We start from the raw sequence: 15,578 nt of genomic DNA, 5'->3' as shown, positions 1-15,578 counted from the left end.
TAGCCAGTTAGAAACATCTCATCACACATATACTGTACGGACCAATGGCTGCAAGTGTGTGTACACGTGTGCTTTTATTATGTGTTGTTATGGAATCATGAAATACTCTCGTTTTAAAACCAGCGAGTCATATTGCTAATCATGGTGTTGATTCATTCCAGCAAGCTACTACAGTTTGGAAATGTTCATCCTAACCACTCACTCGTACAAAACTTTTAGCACCACACAACTTCAAAAACCTGAGGACACGCATGCACGAGCAACTTCAGAACTGTTGACAGAAAAGTCACTACCACTCCCACACATTCATAGCTCTGCAAATGCATAAAACAAAACAAGTGGCTATGCTCATTCAACACGATGCATGGAATATATCTAGGAAAGAGTAAAAAGTGAAAATAACCAATTTTAAGCAACGGTAATTTAAAATAACAACAGGGCAGTCATGCGGTACCTTTATAGATTCACTCACACCCAGACAAGGAAACCCATGCATACACATAATTATACTGTAATTCTAGCTTAGAGTTACAAACAAATTCTCTCATGCATGGTCACCATGCACGAATGACCACACTAAACATAACGGTCACCTCCGCCCTATTATATTCATACCAACCCAAACACTGACTGGTTTCACGGTATAGATCAGGCCTCAGAAAAAACACCCTAATTTCATCAGCTAACGAAGTATTTGATTGTTGGTCGACAAGCTGCATGCAGTCAGTTAATGAGAAAAAATTTCCACAAATAATTATACAGCTATAAAATCTAGATAGTCAATCAATCAAAGTAACAGACTTTCCAGACCTCTATAGCTAGATAAGGAATTCAAGCATCAACTTTAATTTGCACACAGTCACTGTCAGTCACTCCTCCGGTAATCCCAAAGAAAGTAGCAGAACAAAACAATCTGTGAGAGAGAGGGACGGGATTAGTACACTCTGATACTCAAGATGTGTGTGTGCGTGCATGTGTGTGTGCACAATGATAATTCAAAAACACCTTCTTTCACGTATATAGTGTATAGTCAACTTGAATCCTTTAGTGTATCCTTGCCTGGAAAATCATCAGAGTCATGTAATCATTGCACTAGATCGATAAACTTTACAGTATTAGATACCCCACCTGGAACAAACCAATTTTAGTGAGTGATCCACTCAATATTGCTATTATCCTCGCTTGTTCTTTGGACATCAGTTCAAGCAGCGCACATGCTGTGTGGGGTTTGGGAGTGCATGACGATATCGATGTCAGAGGAGAGCAAGAGACGATTTCAAACAATAACTGAGTCTGCATGTTGACTATAGTGATGAGTTTATGTGTCATTATGCCTCGGTGCGCGGTATACTATACGACTGATTTGTTAACTCCGGATCCATATTAGAACATATATAGAAATGTCTCCAACATGCTTATATTCACAGAGGGAAACACATGCGTTGTGTTATACCGGCATATAGAAGTGTACTTCCATCCATATTAAGGTGAGGGTGTGAGTGTCCACTCTGAGAGAATGGTGCATGCTCAACTCAATAGTGCTGCCTCACAAAGACCTCTCCAAAAACTACCATGCAGACAATGAATTGAGCTAAGAAATGAGAACCCACAACTATAGACAAAAATTAATACAAATCATGTATAAAAACTAAAATCAATTTCTGTTCAGTTGATTAGCAATTAATGTCACATGACATGTACATTTAGTTACAACAGTCAACGAAATTCGTCAATCAACAGTTAATTAATGTAGGGGCATTCGATGGAGGTGGGTACCACACTCGTTCCTGCACAAGCAGTGGGACCACCACAACAGAGCAGGTTGACATTGTGTGTGTTGGTGATACTCAAGCCTTGACAGGACAGTGGGTCAGTGCAGCGTATGTTGCAGTTGTAGTCTCCAGTGGGACAGGTCACTCGAGCATTATTACAGGAATACTGGCCATCACAGTTGATAGTGCAGTTGTTGTTAGTTGGGCAAATGATGGTAGAGGATTGACACGAGTTCTGTGCATTACAGTTGATATTGCAATTGTTGTTAGCTTGGCAAGTGATACGAGAGGATTGACAAGATGAAAGGCCATTACAGTTCATAATAGGTGCATTTGAACCGGCTTGTAGTGTGATAGTTGATTCACGGCATGACGACTCTCCGCTACAAGTTAAGCAGTCACTATTTGGTCCACATGTAATGCGTGACAATTGACAGGAATAGTAACCACTGCACTCAACAGTACACTCTCCATTACTCGTGGGACAGATGATATCAGCATTAGAACATTGGTGACTAGCATTATTACGCAGTCCAGTGCACCTGATGCTGCAGGTACTGTTCTCTTCACATGTGATGTCTGTACTCGAGCCAATATAGTCACCATTGTTCCCTCCATCGAAATTGAAGACACAGGTACTGCCTTGTTCACACACAAATTCGGACTGCTGGCATGCTCGCACTTCATTGATACAATTCACATCACAAAAGGTACCCTGTGAGCACATCATTGTCGAATATTGACAAGAATGCTCATCAGTGCAGTGTAAGCTGCAGTTTCCATTAGAGCAGTCTAAGGTTGAGTGTGAGCATGATCGGTCATTGTAACAATTTGTGCGGCAACTTTCACCCGAACATTCGGAGTCTAAATAAGAGCATGAATCTTGTCCTTCGCAGTTGAGTAGGTAGTTTTCCCCTGAGGATTCGATAGTTGAATACGAGCATGATTCTTGGCCCTCACAGGATAGGAGACAGTTGTCACCCGAGCATTGCATCACTGAATTTTGACATGAGTAATCACTCGGACAGTTCACATTACAGTTCCCTTGAGGGCATGTGGTGTTAGCTTGTAAGCATGCAAAAGAATCATCACAATTGAGATTACAATCTCCCAACACACTCGGACACACAACACCAGTCCTGAAACAAGCGTATGGTTCCGTGTCATTACAGTTTATTGTACAGTTGTCTCGATCGGGACACACCAGCTGTTCGTATCGACATGTTGTATCCTCACAGTCCATGAGAGCTCTGTTTGGTATAGCACCTGCAGTTAAAATGGGTTATCCCACATACGGAGGTAACCCTGGAGCAAACTACCAGTTTAATAATTAAGTTAGCAAATTCAATCTCAATAAAAACTATGTACATATGTAGCTAGTGATCCAAAAATGTTCCAGTGATTAACTGTACACCCTAAACTTAAAATGTACACAAAATACTCACATGTAGGATCCACTTCTGAGCCACTCCAAGTTCCGACTACTGTTCCAGTTCCAGGGTCTTCACAAGTCCTAGTGAGATCACCAACCAGAACATAGCCAGGGTCACACGAGTAGGTGGCAGTGGTGCCCACACCAAGAGGTTGGGTTGGTGAGGGGGTGGAAATGATGAGGGTGCCATTAACAGGGGCCATGATCTCAGGGCAAAGAATCACTATGAAAATGAGTTACACACCTTATAAAAGAAATCAACACAATAATCATCGAGCAAAATAAATTGTGAGAAATAATAAACGTTCAAAGTACCGTAGCTATATATTACTTGCTGGTGAAAAACCTTCACGAATGAGCCAAATCAGCAGAATAATTGAATCTTTGCAATCTAAACTATTGCGTTCTGGCAATCGTGTTTAATTACCAGTACTAATTTAGATTTTGCAATTTTACGTTTGCGAAGTGATCAACACTTGCATATAAATTCGCATATGTTGACCTCGCAAAATATTCTAGTATTACGCATTAGTACAATAAGTAAGATTACTAGAAATCACATTGTGTAAAGTAACACTACACGGACACTTTTCTTCAAATTCCTAACTGAGGTTCCAGGGTGAGGCGTTTAAGCGAGACCAACGTTTGATCCCCTATTGAATTATTGGCATCTAATAACCACAGGGTATTCACTTAGAGACAGTTTGATCACAACTTCACCTTCACAATCTGGCATTGTTCCGTTCCATGTTCCCACTGAGTCAGTGTTTGGGTCCTCACAAGCCCTGGTGGGGGGTCCCAGGAGGGCGTAACCTGGGTCACATGAGTAGGTAGCCACTGACCCCACACTGAGGGGGTTGACACCAGAACTGATAGTCACACTACCATTGCCTGGGGCCGTTAGTATTGGACAGAAGACAGCCTCTGCATAATAATTATATGATTATCATCTTCGGACAGTCCTTAATTAAATATAGTCTCGCGAGCAGCCGTCAAAGGGGGAAGGACGTCTGGTAAAACCCGCCGCTTTTCCATGATACTCAGGAATGTGATATGTGTATGATTATTAATTATTATGTCACTATAATTTAAATGTTGTCAGAACATGTCATAATACTGAGTCTGCTACAGAGTCCCACTACAGGACGCACTGTTCCCTCAAAAGCTGCTCCCAGATAAGCAACACGTCTCCAGATCTGCACACATTTCCTTCACACAGCTAACTTTTGTTTGGGTTTGAGCTCCTTATAACCTAGCTTTATGGCAGCAACACTGTCACAAATCAAATAGCAGCAGCTAGTCTAGCTTTTAGGCTTCTACACTCTGGCGTCTACATGTAGATCTATAGCTGCTTTTCTTTATAGTGCACATTTCCTTTCTACAGGTTACGTAAAACCCCACCCAAAATATTAAAATCTGGCAATCTGATTGGTGCGACACATTCCAAAATGGGCTCATGGAAAAGCGGCGGGTTTTACCAGACGTCCTTCCCCCTTCGACGGCTGCTCGCAAGACTAAATTAAATACTGGTGCACACTCACGCTACACAATACTTATCAAAGATAGCAGTACATGTTTTTAACAAACTGCATTACATAATCACTATGTATGACATTGCAAATCCCTTATACATCTAGTTACGTGGTAATGATGGTACATTAGATACCTTCACATATAGGGACCAATCCACTCCAAGCTCCACCATTTGTAGTTAGACATTCTCTTATAGATTGTCCCACTAGCACATAGCCGAGGTTACAGGAGTAGGTGGCCACTGATCCCAGTCCAATGTTGCTGTTATCAACACCAGGAGTGAACGTGAGGGTTCCATTGACAGGAGGTGCAAGTGGTGAACATGTGATCACCTCTGTGAATATTTGTACAAATGTACAGCAGTTGTTTACATACTTCAGTACTCCTTCAGGGATTCTATAGCTATTCACTCAATTTTATGAATAACAAGAGAGGTCAGACTAATTATAGCAGCATACACATGCACATGTACAGCGTTTGCTCTATAGTTTTTGGATATTCTAAAATGTTATGTAGCCAGTATATAGACTGACATTAATTTTAGACAAAAGATCCGTTATCGGAGCTCAAGGTTTCATTATAGTATTCAATCCTAGCCTGGTATACACTAGACAAACCTTCACACGTTGGTTCACTCCCACTCCATATTCCTGAGCTACCTCCATCACTAACACACGTCCTGGTAACTTGTCCCACTAGTCCATAGCCATTGCTGCAGGAGTAGGTAGCTACAGCTCCCACACCAAGGTTCACTCCGAGTGTGCCAATGGAAACACTGACTTCTCCGTTAGTCAGATGAGTCAACTGCTGGCATCTAATAATCACTGTATATGTGCAATGGTATATGATATGGAAACTTGACATTGTGGTTGTATAAGATAATGTCTACAAGAAAATACTACAAAAAATGTTAATGGATGATGCCACAATGGATATTGCGTACACAAATTCTTAATTCTGTTTCTGTATTAATTTTTGTTGACTGTTTGTACCTTCACAAATCGGCGTAGTTCCACTCCATCTTCCAATTATGTCTCCATTAACATCCTCACAAGTCCTGATTGCCTGGCCGACAAGAACATACCCGGAGTCACAGGAGTAGTTAGCAGTGGTGCCCACACTCATCCCTTGGCTACTCAATACTGCATCTCCATTTACTGGTGTGGGAGGCTCCAAGCAAAGTATTTCTGATAAGAAGGAAAATAACAGTATATTATATAGACTTCTGTATTGATACTGCGGCAGTGCATTGGCACTGTTTTGCTTTAAAGGTACAGTGATCGATACACACGTATACCTCTAAATCAATTACATCAAATAACCTTGACAAAATGGACGCTCTCCACTCCATGCTCCTATGGTGACTGTTCCTCCGTTAGTGTCCTCACAAGTCCTGGTCCTCTGTCCCACTAGAGCATAGCCAGGGTCACATGTGTAGGTAGCTACTGAGCCCAGTCCACCACTCAGTGAGTTAGGTCCTGCCTCTATACTGAATCCTCCATTGGTGGGTAGGGAAAGTCCTTCGCAAGTTAGTGGTCCCTCTGCGTGTGTGTGTGTGTGCATGTGTGTGTGTGTGTGTGTGTGTCACTGTGTGTGTCACTGTGTGTGTGTGTGTGCGTGTGCGTGTGCGTGTGCGTGTGTGTGTCACTGTGTGTGTAATGCATAGAAGTAAAGTTTTATATTTTGGGGAGATTTGTACCATAAATATAATTAGCAATAGTACGGTAATGCATGATTGTTAAACCTTGTGAGCCAGTGGTGTTCCGTGCCAGGATATCTCTAATTTGATTTTGGATCGCTTCCACATCTGACGTAATATTCGCAACAATTTGTTCATCTGTGTACGGGTCAATGGATATAGAGTTTATCTATAGAAATTTCTAGCCGACTATTATATTATACTAGTGTATTTTACATACTTACCAAGTAGGCCAGTGGTGTTCAGGATAGTGCTAATTTGAATTTGGATTGCTTCCACATCTGACGTAAAATTCTCAACAAGTAGATCAATGCGATCATCAATTTTTTGCGTTTCTTCGTATATTTCAGTCTGTGTTTCGTTTACCTTTATCATGCAGTCGAGAACATTCTGGTTTTGTCTTTCCCAGACACTATCAATCTCAGAAATGAATGTCTCATTTGAAGCACGAAGTAACAAATGCAGTTCTTGGATGTTCTCACTTGAAGATGACTGGAGGATTTTAATTTCTTGTGTCACATTATAAATGCTGTACTGTGTTTCGTTAGCTTTTTTCATACAATCCAAATGGACATTATCAATCTCAGCTGTTAGTGTCACATTTAAAGTACAAAGTAGCAATTTCAGTTCTTGTATGCTCTCACTTGAAGATGTCTGGAGGATATTAATTTGTTCGGTCACATTGTACTTTGTTTCATTAATCTTTGCCATCACAAATTGTTGTACAATGGTAACTTCAGTAGTGAAATTCTGACTCAATGTCTGAATGTGTGTCTGTAAGTTATAAATGCTTTCATTCAGGTTTCGCTTCAAACATCCAATCTCACTTTGTAACTCGATAGTGCTTTCATTTAAATGTTGCTTCAGATAATCAATTTCACTTTTTTGAACTTGGATAACCTTTGTCAGTTCATTGGATACATTCGCTTGTTGAATCATAAACTCTTTCAAACTTTCCATCTCCTGTTTCAGTGAAGCAAACTCTGTGTTAGACTCAGATTTTGCATTCTGTAGTCTCAAAATAACTGTGACTATCACTCCAGCAAGAATCATTAGAGCAAGCACAGCCACTACGGCAAAGGTTGCAGATGCACATGTCCGACAAGAATTCTTAGGTCTTGTGGCTTGCTTGGACCTTGTAGGTTGTAGTACATTGGTTCTGCTGTCAGATAGCGGGGACTTAGCACTGTAACTATCAAACTCATACACTGGGTTTTTATCCATTGCGTGGTGAATATTGGACAACTGATTCGTTGTCTCTGTCTGAGTGCATATGTACAGATCCACAATTTGTTATGTCTTGTTCATTTTGACGATGTTTACGATTTCACAAGTTGTTGATTCCAATTCCATCGAAAAATGAGATCAACCATGGAGTAAATACATTCCTTTGCTCACTGAGTTATTCTCTTTGCAACAATTTGTCAGTAGACTTTTGTAGATGGCACTACATTGTCAGTATATCATAATACAAAGAGCATAGTTAAAACATTATCTATGGTTAAATGTTCAGTCATGTTTGCATATCTATCAAATCGTTTTTTACTCTAGGCCAGTGATGACTTTTGTCTCTATATTCTCCTTGTCACTGTCACTGGTCTTCGCTGTCTGAGTCCAATTCAATTTCCGGCTCTTTCGTTTCAGCAATCTCTCTGCAAATGCACCAGAAGTACATCCTGGTCCACAGCCACAGTAATAATGGCTGTATCTCACTGCTGCTAACATTTAGAAATGCTTAAAAACTCGCTATTACGTGGCAAATAACGGTGAGATTAATTAACCTGTTGCTCGTTAATGTTGGATGTTCAGGAATAATTTATGAGTAACATTACAGGTTTATTCCACTTGCTAGGTATACTAAATAAGCTGGGTAGGTTAGCTGAGCTTCTCTACAGTGGGGTAAGCATATATAGTGGTCTGTTTAGGCAATTCCTGATTAAAAAAATTTTTGACCTGTAATAATAGCATATTTTTCGTACCACACAGAATACAAGTACGACTGATTTGGATGATGCTTAGAATGTGTTGAGGAGGACATCTGTTGGATGTAATACACAAAATGTGGCTTATTGTGTGCTCACATCTCTCACTAGTATATACTATTTTGTGGTTTTTTATACAGCATTTTCAACGATGCATTTCTCGACTCTCAATGGATCGACACAAAAAACAATTACATATTGATGTTCATCAATCCTATAAGATAGCACTGAACATGTTCAAATTCGTCTCATACCTTTGCAACAGTTTGTCAGTTCAGTTTGCTGTGGCATGTAAATTTGTCTAGTGTTGAAGTTTCTAAGCAAGCCACATGGCGGCTTTGTGGCTATATTTAGTTCCTGCCATGTGTATAATAGATTGGTGCAGGAAGCAGGAAACAAACTGCAAAGGGAAGAGAGTTATAAAAAAATGCTACCGAATAGCTCATTAATATATTTATGAGAAAATAAAACTCCCCATAGGAGCATGCGCTGGAACCATTGCGGTTCGACTGTGAACAGCAACAAACATAAATTTATTTAGAAGAATTGGAGTTGATTGATTTTTTTTTCTTTTCACCACAAAGCCAGCCATGCAGCTTGTACTAAGACGGTGAGGCAATCTTAGCCATCTTTGCAGGCGGTGGTTCTTCCTCATCGTCCGGTCTGTTTATGCCACTGCGAAAGAATATCTTCTTGATCAAATCCTGATCTTCTTTCTCCTGTCGGGTCAGCTCTTGTTTCTCTGGCTCAATTAGAAGTTCATCGGCGATAGCTTTGTGGGCATTCGTATGTAGAATATCTTCCAGAGCATCTATGACATCCATTTCTCTTCGTGACTAGCTCTTTGGCCCTGTTTTCGAGAGCCTCATTCTCCTCCTTTTCTTCCAGATGCTCTGCTTGCAGGGTACAAAACGCTCTTGTCTCAATTACATAATTACTCAAAACCTATATTACACGATCAAAGTCTGGAGGGTAATACTTATTCTTTCGCCCATTGTGAGCTTGAGTAGAATGTCTCGAGCTCGAGTCTTGCTTCTAAAAAATGCACACACCTCGTGGTTATAGTAAACTTTACGTGAAAGGGCGTATCATTGCTATTTTATAGAAAGTGAGATCCAAGGCTAGCGAGCTCACGAAACTGTACAGGGATTTTTTGTATTGAAATTTTAACAATGCATGGATTCAGAATAACAAACAGAGTGACTAAGCACTTTTTATATCATACTGACATAAAAATTATAACACGTACCTCATCAAAAGGTGTAAACAATACAACAACTATCACTGATTTGCACGTTCTCTATAAACACCCGGATGTATAATTATAGAGCTGTTAATTTTACCATGGAGATATGACAATTCTTTCACACCACATTTTAGAAGCAGTATACTAGTTCTAAATAAAGTTAGTCATCACACCAATTATAAATAGATACCATCAAAGCACACGTACCAATGGCTGCAAGTGGATCGTACATCAATCCAGCAAACCCTCAGGGCTATCACAGAAACGCATTGTTTGGAAATTTTCATCCTAACAACTCGCTCAAAGCAAAACTCTTAGCACCACACAAGAGGACATGCACAGAAGAGCCGACAGGAGCTACTCCAATATCAAAGAACCGTTCACTGAAAGGGCAACTATCAAAGTCACTACCACCCCTACAAGTTACAAAGTTACCTCAATCTACAAATGCACAACACAAGAGAAGTAGCGATGCTCACACTCAACAATGGTGGGATATACCGAGGAAAGAGTACAGTGTGAAACAAACGAAATTTGAGAAAGTAAAGTCACATTTGAAACTTGCTGTTATAAAAACCCATGGGAAACTTTTAACCCAAAACCATAAAGCAACTGAGGACAGTCACACAGTACTTACGGATTCACCTATGTTCAGACAAGTCAACCCATACCACCACAACACTTCAATGCTAGCTGGTGGTACAAGCAAATTCTCTCACCATGGTCATCACGACCACACTAAACATAGCGATAACCTCCGTACTACTCATGCCACTGACCCAAACACTGACTGGACATACTCTCGCAGTAGATCAGGTCTCAGAAAAATACACCCTAACATTCCATTAGTTAACCAAGTAGTTGCTTTCGATTTTGAGCCAAACAATAACTACACTTCTTCTCACCTTGTGGAAAAATCTAGTGAAGACGTCAGTGCACACAGCAAGGCGGCAGAGAACAAACTGCAGCCAGTGAATTCACTGCAAGGGAAAATGTTGCATCCACAACACTATAAATCAGCGCTATCTTTAGAAGGCGATAATGCATGCAATCAAATATCACTACCAAAGGTTACGATTGAGTGTGAGACTCTGCAAGATTACTCAACTAGAAAGTGCAAAACAGAAATCTCTAGGCATTTACAATTACTGGAGCTAACTTGCGAGTGGATTAAAATACTGCAAGCGTCAGAAAATTTAAGCAGCACGATAAGAAATCCAGAAAAATGTTCTAAACTCACTGTTGTCAACTTGAATGCTTCAGTGTCACTGCCTAGATATCTGAACCCAAAAAATCATCTGAGCCAATCATTACACTATACTCTACCGTATTACGACAAAATTCCTAAATTATCCACCTACAGTTTGCCTGATGACCAATTCACTGCACTTCCATCTTTTCATACTGTGAAAGATCACCTTCAAACTTGGCGACCGTCTTTCAGGAACAAGCCAAGTGAGGATTTTGTGAGGACGAAGCCACCCACTCGATATCGTTATCCTGATCTGGTTATCTTTGGACATCAGCTCAAGCACCTGCTGCGTTTGGATGTGGCAATGTCGATGGAGAGTCGGAGACGACTGCAAACAATGGCTGAGTCAGGTAAATAGTGTATCATACTAAGTCTATAATAGAACACTAATAGCATTCATATTGTAGTGAAATGCCTCCCATTTGTATTAGACCCTATAGTGCTTTTTAGTGTCTCCATCTAAGTGCATAGATACTAGTATCTATGATGTAAGTCACAGCATAAGACTGATCACTACATGTATACGGTAGCATCATGATTGCGTGGGTGTATTGCCCACAGGCTCCACCTACGCATTGTATTAGTAAAAAACAACCTGTTCCAATTATTGCGGTGCAGCTCAGGAACAATAATTATCCGCCCACGTCGTATGTTTTTGATCAGAGGCTAATTTCTTGAGCTGCACCGCCTGTCGGACCTCCCCGGCCCATGGTCTATTATAGTACATGTAGTCTCTATATAAAAGCTACCGCGGTCTCTACAGTACGGATCAGATATGGCTGTTAAAAGCATACTAAAAGACACAACAGAGCGTGAGAGAGCAAGGCATTTCTTGGCCCTCACCTTAAAGCATGGAGGCTCTACCAGCTACAACGAGTGGGCTAGACACTATGAGGCTGACATCCTGGACTCCCTAGGCTACAAAGCTCATACCAGTGTAACTATAAAGTGGCAAAGCTACCATAAATATCTTGTGACTCGAAATGAAACGACGAAGCATAAGATTCTTGATGCTGGTTGTGGAACAGGCCTCGTTGGAGAATCAGTGGTTTCTGCTTGCTCCCCTGATTCTATCCAACTTTATGGCGGTGATGTCAGCGAGAAGATGCTCGAAGAAGCAAAGATGAAGGGAATATATACCGACCTGCTAGTGATTGATCTCAACATTGAGCTACCCTACAATGCTGACAGTTTCGACAGCATAGTGTGTGCTGGTGTGTTTGGAAAGGGACAGTGTGATGTAGACTGCCTCCCGAATATTCTCCGAGTTCTCAAGCCTGGATGCTACTATGTCGGGACAGTTAATGCAGACAGATATGATGTGTCACTGTGGACAAGAACTATTCAAGAGTGTGACTGTGTATTGATTGAAGATAGTGAAATGCCTGTTCGTGATTGTGCAACTGGAATTGTTCTTGTTATTATGAAGAATTGAATTGTGCCATGAACTCTACATGTTGGAAATTTTATTACATTTAAGCTAACAATTTTGCATGCAACTCTTCCATGGATATACTTTCCATAATTATGCAAATTTACTCTTTTTCCTAATTCTACAGCTGCCAATGGGGACAACGTGAGCTCAGTGGATATAGCTGAGGTACAGTTCATAGTGAATGAGATACGATCTGCTCTGGACACACCTCCACCAGAGAATCGTGATGGTATTGACTTTTCTTCTTTACACACCAATTTCAAGAGTGACTCTGAAAACAGTCGAGCTCCGAACGCCTTAACTGAACTGGATAGCGAAAAGCCTGTCTTGGATTTAAAAGATTTAATTGGTTTCTACACACAATGTTCACAAGAACCTTCAGAGAATCGTGACAGCCTCTTTTTACAACCCAAGAGTGCCTCTGAAAACAGTCGAGCTTCAAACGCCTCAACTGAACTGGATAGTGGACAGCCTCTCCTGGCTTCAGAAGATTTGACTGGCTTCTACACACAACCTTCGCAAGAACCTTCAGAGAATCGTGTACAAACCAAGAGTGGCTCTGAAAACAGTCGAACTTCAAACGCCTCAACTGAACTGGATAGCGAACAGCCTCTCCTGGCTTCAGAAGATTTGAGTGGCTTCTACAATGATTCTCCACTTATTAAAGTACATAGCTCCCGTAGCACTGGGAATTCAACAGGTATGCATGCAATACATTATTGTTAGTTAAATGTAGATTTTTGTATTTTCATGTTGTATAGGAGAGCAGATGGAGTAACATCTGTAAATTATTAAAGCACAATAGGAGGTTCTATGTCACCGTTCTGAGCTGTACATACGAATATTTAAAGTAAATTTAACGTGGCATAGCCATAAAAAATATGCACCAACGAAAGTGACCTACTATATAATTATGGTATTACATCGCTCATTAAGTGTTTCTGCTTAGTTACCTACTTCTTGATACAGGTGATGGCCAATCTTCTCTGAATCAGCCGAAACTTGATCGAATGAAACAGGGGATGTCAAAACTTGAAAACAATGTCCTTCTATCAGTAAAAGAAGATCTGAAAGAAAGTATGTTTATGAATCCAGAACCCGAACAAAGAGAGTCTCTACTCTCTCCCACCACCACCAAAACTCGCAAGGTTACTGATGGCAGAAAAATCCAAAACAAAGTACATGTAAGTTTCCCTGCAGAGAGAATGGTAGATAAGCAACTCTCAACTAGTAGTGAAGAAACAGACGAAACGAGTAAGGCCGGTGATGATATTTCCCAATCAAATATGTCAATTTCAACACGGCATGTGTCCATTTCCTCAAAACTTCGTCGAACGAAAAATTCTGCAATTCATTCACGAGCAATTCAATCAGCCGCTGCCAAAATTCAGTTATCGTACTCTGGTAATAGTGCCAGTCGAGTACATAGCTCTATGGCAAGTGGTGTAGCTAGGAGCAGAGAGTTGTTGTCGGGTGTGTCCAGTCCACAGCGACCGCAGGTGGTGTTGGATTGTCAGAGTGAGCTCAACGATATTCGATTACTGACAGAAGACTTTCTGGTACGTTGAGTCTAATTTGCATGCTACGACAATATTAAATCAAAATTCACGAGTCACTGCCAAAATTTGCTATTCTTCTATAGAGCATCATGTTCTTTTTCCCTTTTCAAATGCCATTTCCACTCAATAGAAATCCGTGAATCCGCCTGAGATGAGTATATCCCGTCCCTCTACCCCAGAAACTACTGAACAGCCCTCCAAAATACAAACCAGACAGAGGGGGGTTAGTCGCAATGGGTCGAAACACCTCTTCATCCTGACAGAAGAGGAGGCTGACAAAACACCAGACTCATCGACGCAAGAGGAGATTTCCATTGAGAGGGAGAGACTAGACAGAGAGAGAGAGGAGAGGGCGAGGGGATTGAGGGATGAGTTGGAGCAGAGTTTAGATACCCGTGATGCCATTAGAATGAGAAGGCAGCAGCTGGCTGAGGTATGTCATCATGCAGTTTGGCTGTCTATACGATTCTACTTTGAAATACCTACTTTGAAATTCATGTGTTGAATGCATTTGTTAAGTGTGTTTTTTTGTGTGTAGAAATTGTAACCCCTGCAATTAAACTCCCCGAGATACGGTTATGCACCTCATGACACACTTTTAGGAAGTTTAGAAAGACAGTTACTGTCTTTCTATACGTATACACTTCCTAAAAGTGTCCCTTTTGTAGGTTCCATTGTTACTGTGCATGACTATAGTTATAATTATAGAATGCACTTTATGATGTCTGTTGGCACGTGTTCCCCCCCTAGGCTGAAAGACATGCCCAAGAAGCTGAGGCTGAGAGACAGCAAGTGCTGGATGAGGAGAGAGCTTTCAAGGCAAAGAGATTGGAACAGGAGAGAGGCAAACATCTGGAGAAACTGAAAAGGGAAGCGGACGAGAGGTGAGGGGTGTGGTTATGAACTTTTGTCCCTTGTATAGTGAAGTATTTTACACGTTCTACGTTCTATAGTGTATAGCTTGCATGTGGCTACAGACCTTTTTTTTTACTCGCAGTGCATGGAGAGAAAAAAATTGAACTTGTTTTAAGTTGTCTTTATTACTCTCTCAACTACCAGTAACTATGTAGATATTATCCTTAATAATTTATTATTGTTTACACATAACTATCCCACTCTGAGTGCATGTCTTTTAATGATGCATGAGGGCATGTCTGCAGTATCATAACCATATTTCGTGGCATTACTAGTCCCTCATGCCAATCCACTTGGCACATACATTCTACAGGCATAACCACGACCTATACTATGAAGGCATGCTTGAAGACCACTACAGAATCATTCAAGTTTGGGATGAAGTAGACTTTGCTTACATGTCATATTTTCTCGGACAAGAATTTTCTGAAAATATTCGCAAGAAAGAACAAGATGAGATTTGTTTAAAGAAAGAGAAAATGGAAATGTTTGTTAAAGAAGCTCTCGATTTTCAACACAGAGAATTGATGCAAAAACTCGTTATTGCTCAGAAAAAATTCATGTCTGGATTAGAAAATGAAGTTGAAGACTTGGAACATTTAGTGTGCATATCTAGAGCGTTTATATATTCCTACTTCAAGGGAGCACCTGAACAAACTTTACAATAGTGTGCCAGAAAATTTGCTTTAATTAATTACTGTCTTTGTGCCGGTTTTTTCAATTTGTAATGTAACGATCTCTTCCATTCTGAGT

At 40.6% G+C, this 15,578-nt stretch overlaps 3 protein-coding genes and 1 long non-coding RNA gene across 4 annotated transcripts; 3 read left to right on the top strand and 1 right to left on the bottom strand.

Annotated features, from left to right (window-relative positions):
* Positions 1 to 1,592: 1,592 nt before the first annotated feature.
* Positions 1,593 to 7,698, bottom strand: LOC135336763 (sushi, von Willebrand factor type A, EGF and pentraxin domain-containing protein 1-like). Its single transcript, XM_064532611.1, has 9 exons — positions 6,661 to 7,698; positions 6,482 to 6,574; positions 6,060 to 6,278; positions 5,730 to 5,924; positions 5,355 to 5,561; positions 4,871 to 5,071; positions 3,925 to 4,128; positions 3,218 to 3,427; positions 1,593 to 3,038 (listed from the first exon to the last, which is right to left on the bottom strand). Exons 1-9 carry the CDS (start codon positions 7,658 to 7,660, stop codon positions 1,741 to 1,743), a joined length of 3,627 nt encoding a protein of 1,208 aa, XP_064388681.1. The 5' UTR covers positions 7,661 to 7,698; the 3' UTR covers positions 1,593 to 1,740.
* A 123-nt stretch (positions 7,699 to 7,821) lies between these two features.
* LOC135336784 (uncharacterized) lies at positions 7,822 to 8,705 on the top strand. Its single transcript, XR_010394937.1, has 3 exons — positions 7,822 to 8,202; positions 8,423 to 8,483; positions 8,559 to 8,705. It is a non-coding gene; the product is annotated as an uncharacterized LOC135336784 (long non-coding RNA).
* A 2,854-nt stretch (positions 8,706 to 11,559) lies between these two features.
* Positions 11,560 to 12,357, top strand: LOC135336775 (methyltransferase-like protein 27). The gene has a single exon (XM_064532629.1). The coding sequence runs from the start codon at positions 11,692 to 11,694 to the stop codon at positions 12,349 to 12,351; it is 660 nt and encodes a 219-aa protein (XP_064388699.1). The 5' UTR covers positions 11,560 to 11,691; the 3' UTR covers positions 12,352 to 12,357.
* Positions 12,358 to 12,386: 29 nt separating this feature from the next.
* LOC135336771 (uncharacterized) lies at positions 12,387 to 15,573 on the top strand. Its single transcript, XM_064532624.1, has 5 exons — positions 12,387 to 13,051; positions 13,321 to 13,910; positions 14,041 to 14,343; positions 14,661 to 14,794; positions 15,139 to 15,573. Exons 2-5 carry the CDS (start codon positions 13,362 to 13,364, stop codon positions 15,491 to 15,493), a joined length of 1,341 nt encoding a protein of 446 aa, XP_064388694.1. The 5' UTR covers positions 12,387 to 13,051; positions 13,321 to 13,361; the 3' UTR covers positions 15,494 to 15,573.
* The last annotated feature ends 5 nt before the right edge of the window (positions 15,574 to 15,578 follow it).

Source organism: Halichondria panicea, chromosome 6 (assembly GCF_963675165.1).
Source record: "Halichondria panicea chromosome 6, odHalPani1.1, whole genome shotgun sequence".
NCBI lineage: Eukaryota > Metazoa > Porifera > Demospongiae > Suberitida > Halichondriidae > Halichondria > Halichondria panicea.
Note: the sequence above shows the minus strand (reverse complement) of the source record. Positions and strands in the feature narration are given on the sequence as shown.

Excerpts from the sequence above, each read along its gene's own strand:
- LOC135336771 (XM_064532624.1), top strand. The coding sequence starts at position 13,362 with ATGAAACAGGGGATGTCAAAACTTGAAAACAATGTCCTTCTATCAGTA. Across the intron at positions 13,911-14,040 it reads TACTGACAGAAGACTTTCTG|AAATCCGTGAATCCGCCTGA; the intron begins GTACGTTGAGTC and ends TCCACTCAATAG. Across the intron at positions 14,344-14,660 it reads GAAGGCAGCAGCTGGCTGAG|GCTGAAAGACATGCCCAAGA; the intron begins GTATGTCATCAT and ends TTCCCCCCCTAG.
- LOC135336763 (XM_064532611.1), bottom strand. The coding sequence starts at position 7,660 with ATGGATAAAAACCCAGTGTATGAGTTTGATAGTTACAGTGCTAAGTCC. Across the intron at positions 5,925-6,059 it reads AGAGCGTCCATTTTGTCAAG|AAATACTTTGCTTGGAGCCT; the intron begins GTTATTTGATGT and ends CCTTCTTATCAG. Across the intron at positions 4,129-4,870 it reads ATTGGTCCCTATATGTGAAG|AGGCTGTCTTCTGTCCAATA; the intron begins GTATCTAATGTA and ends ATTATTATGCAG.
- LOC135336775 (XM_064532629.1), top strand. The coding sequence starts at position 11,692 with ATGGCTGTTAAAAGCATACTAAAAGACACAACAGAGCGTGAGAGAGCA.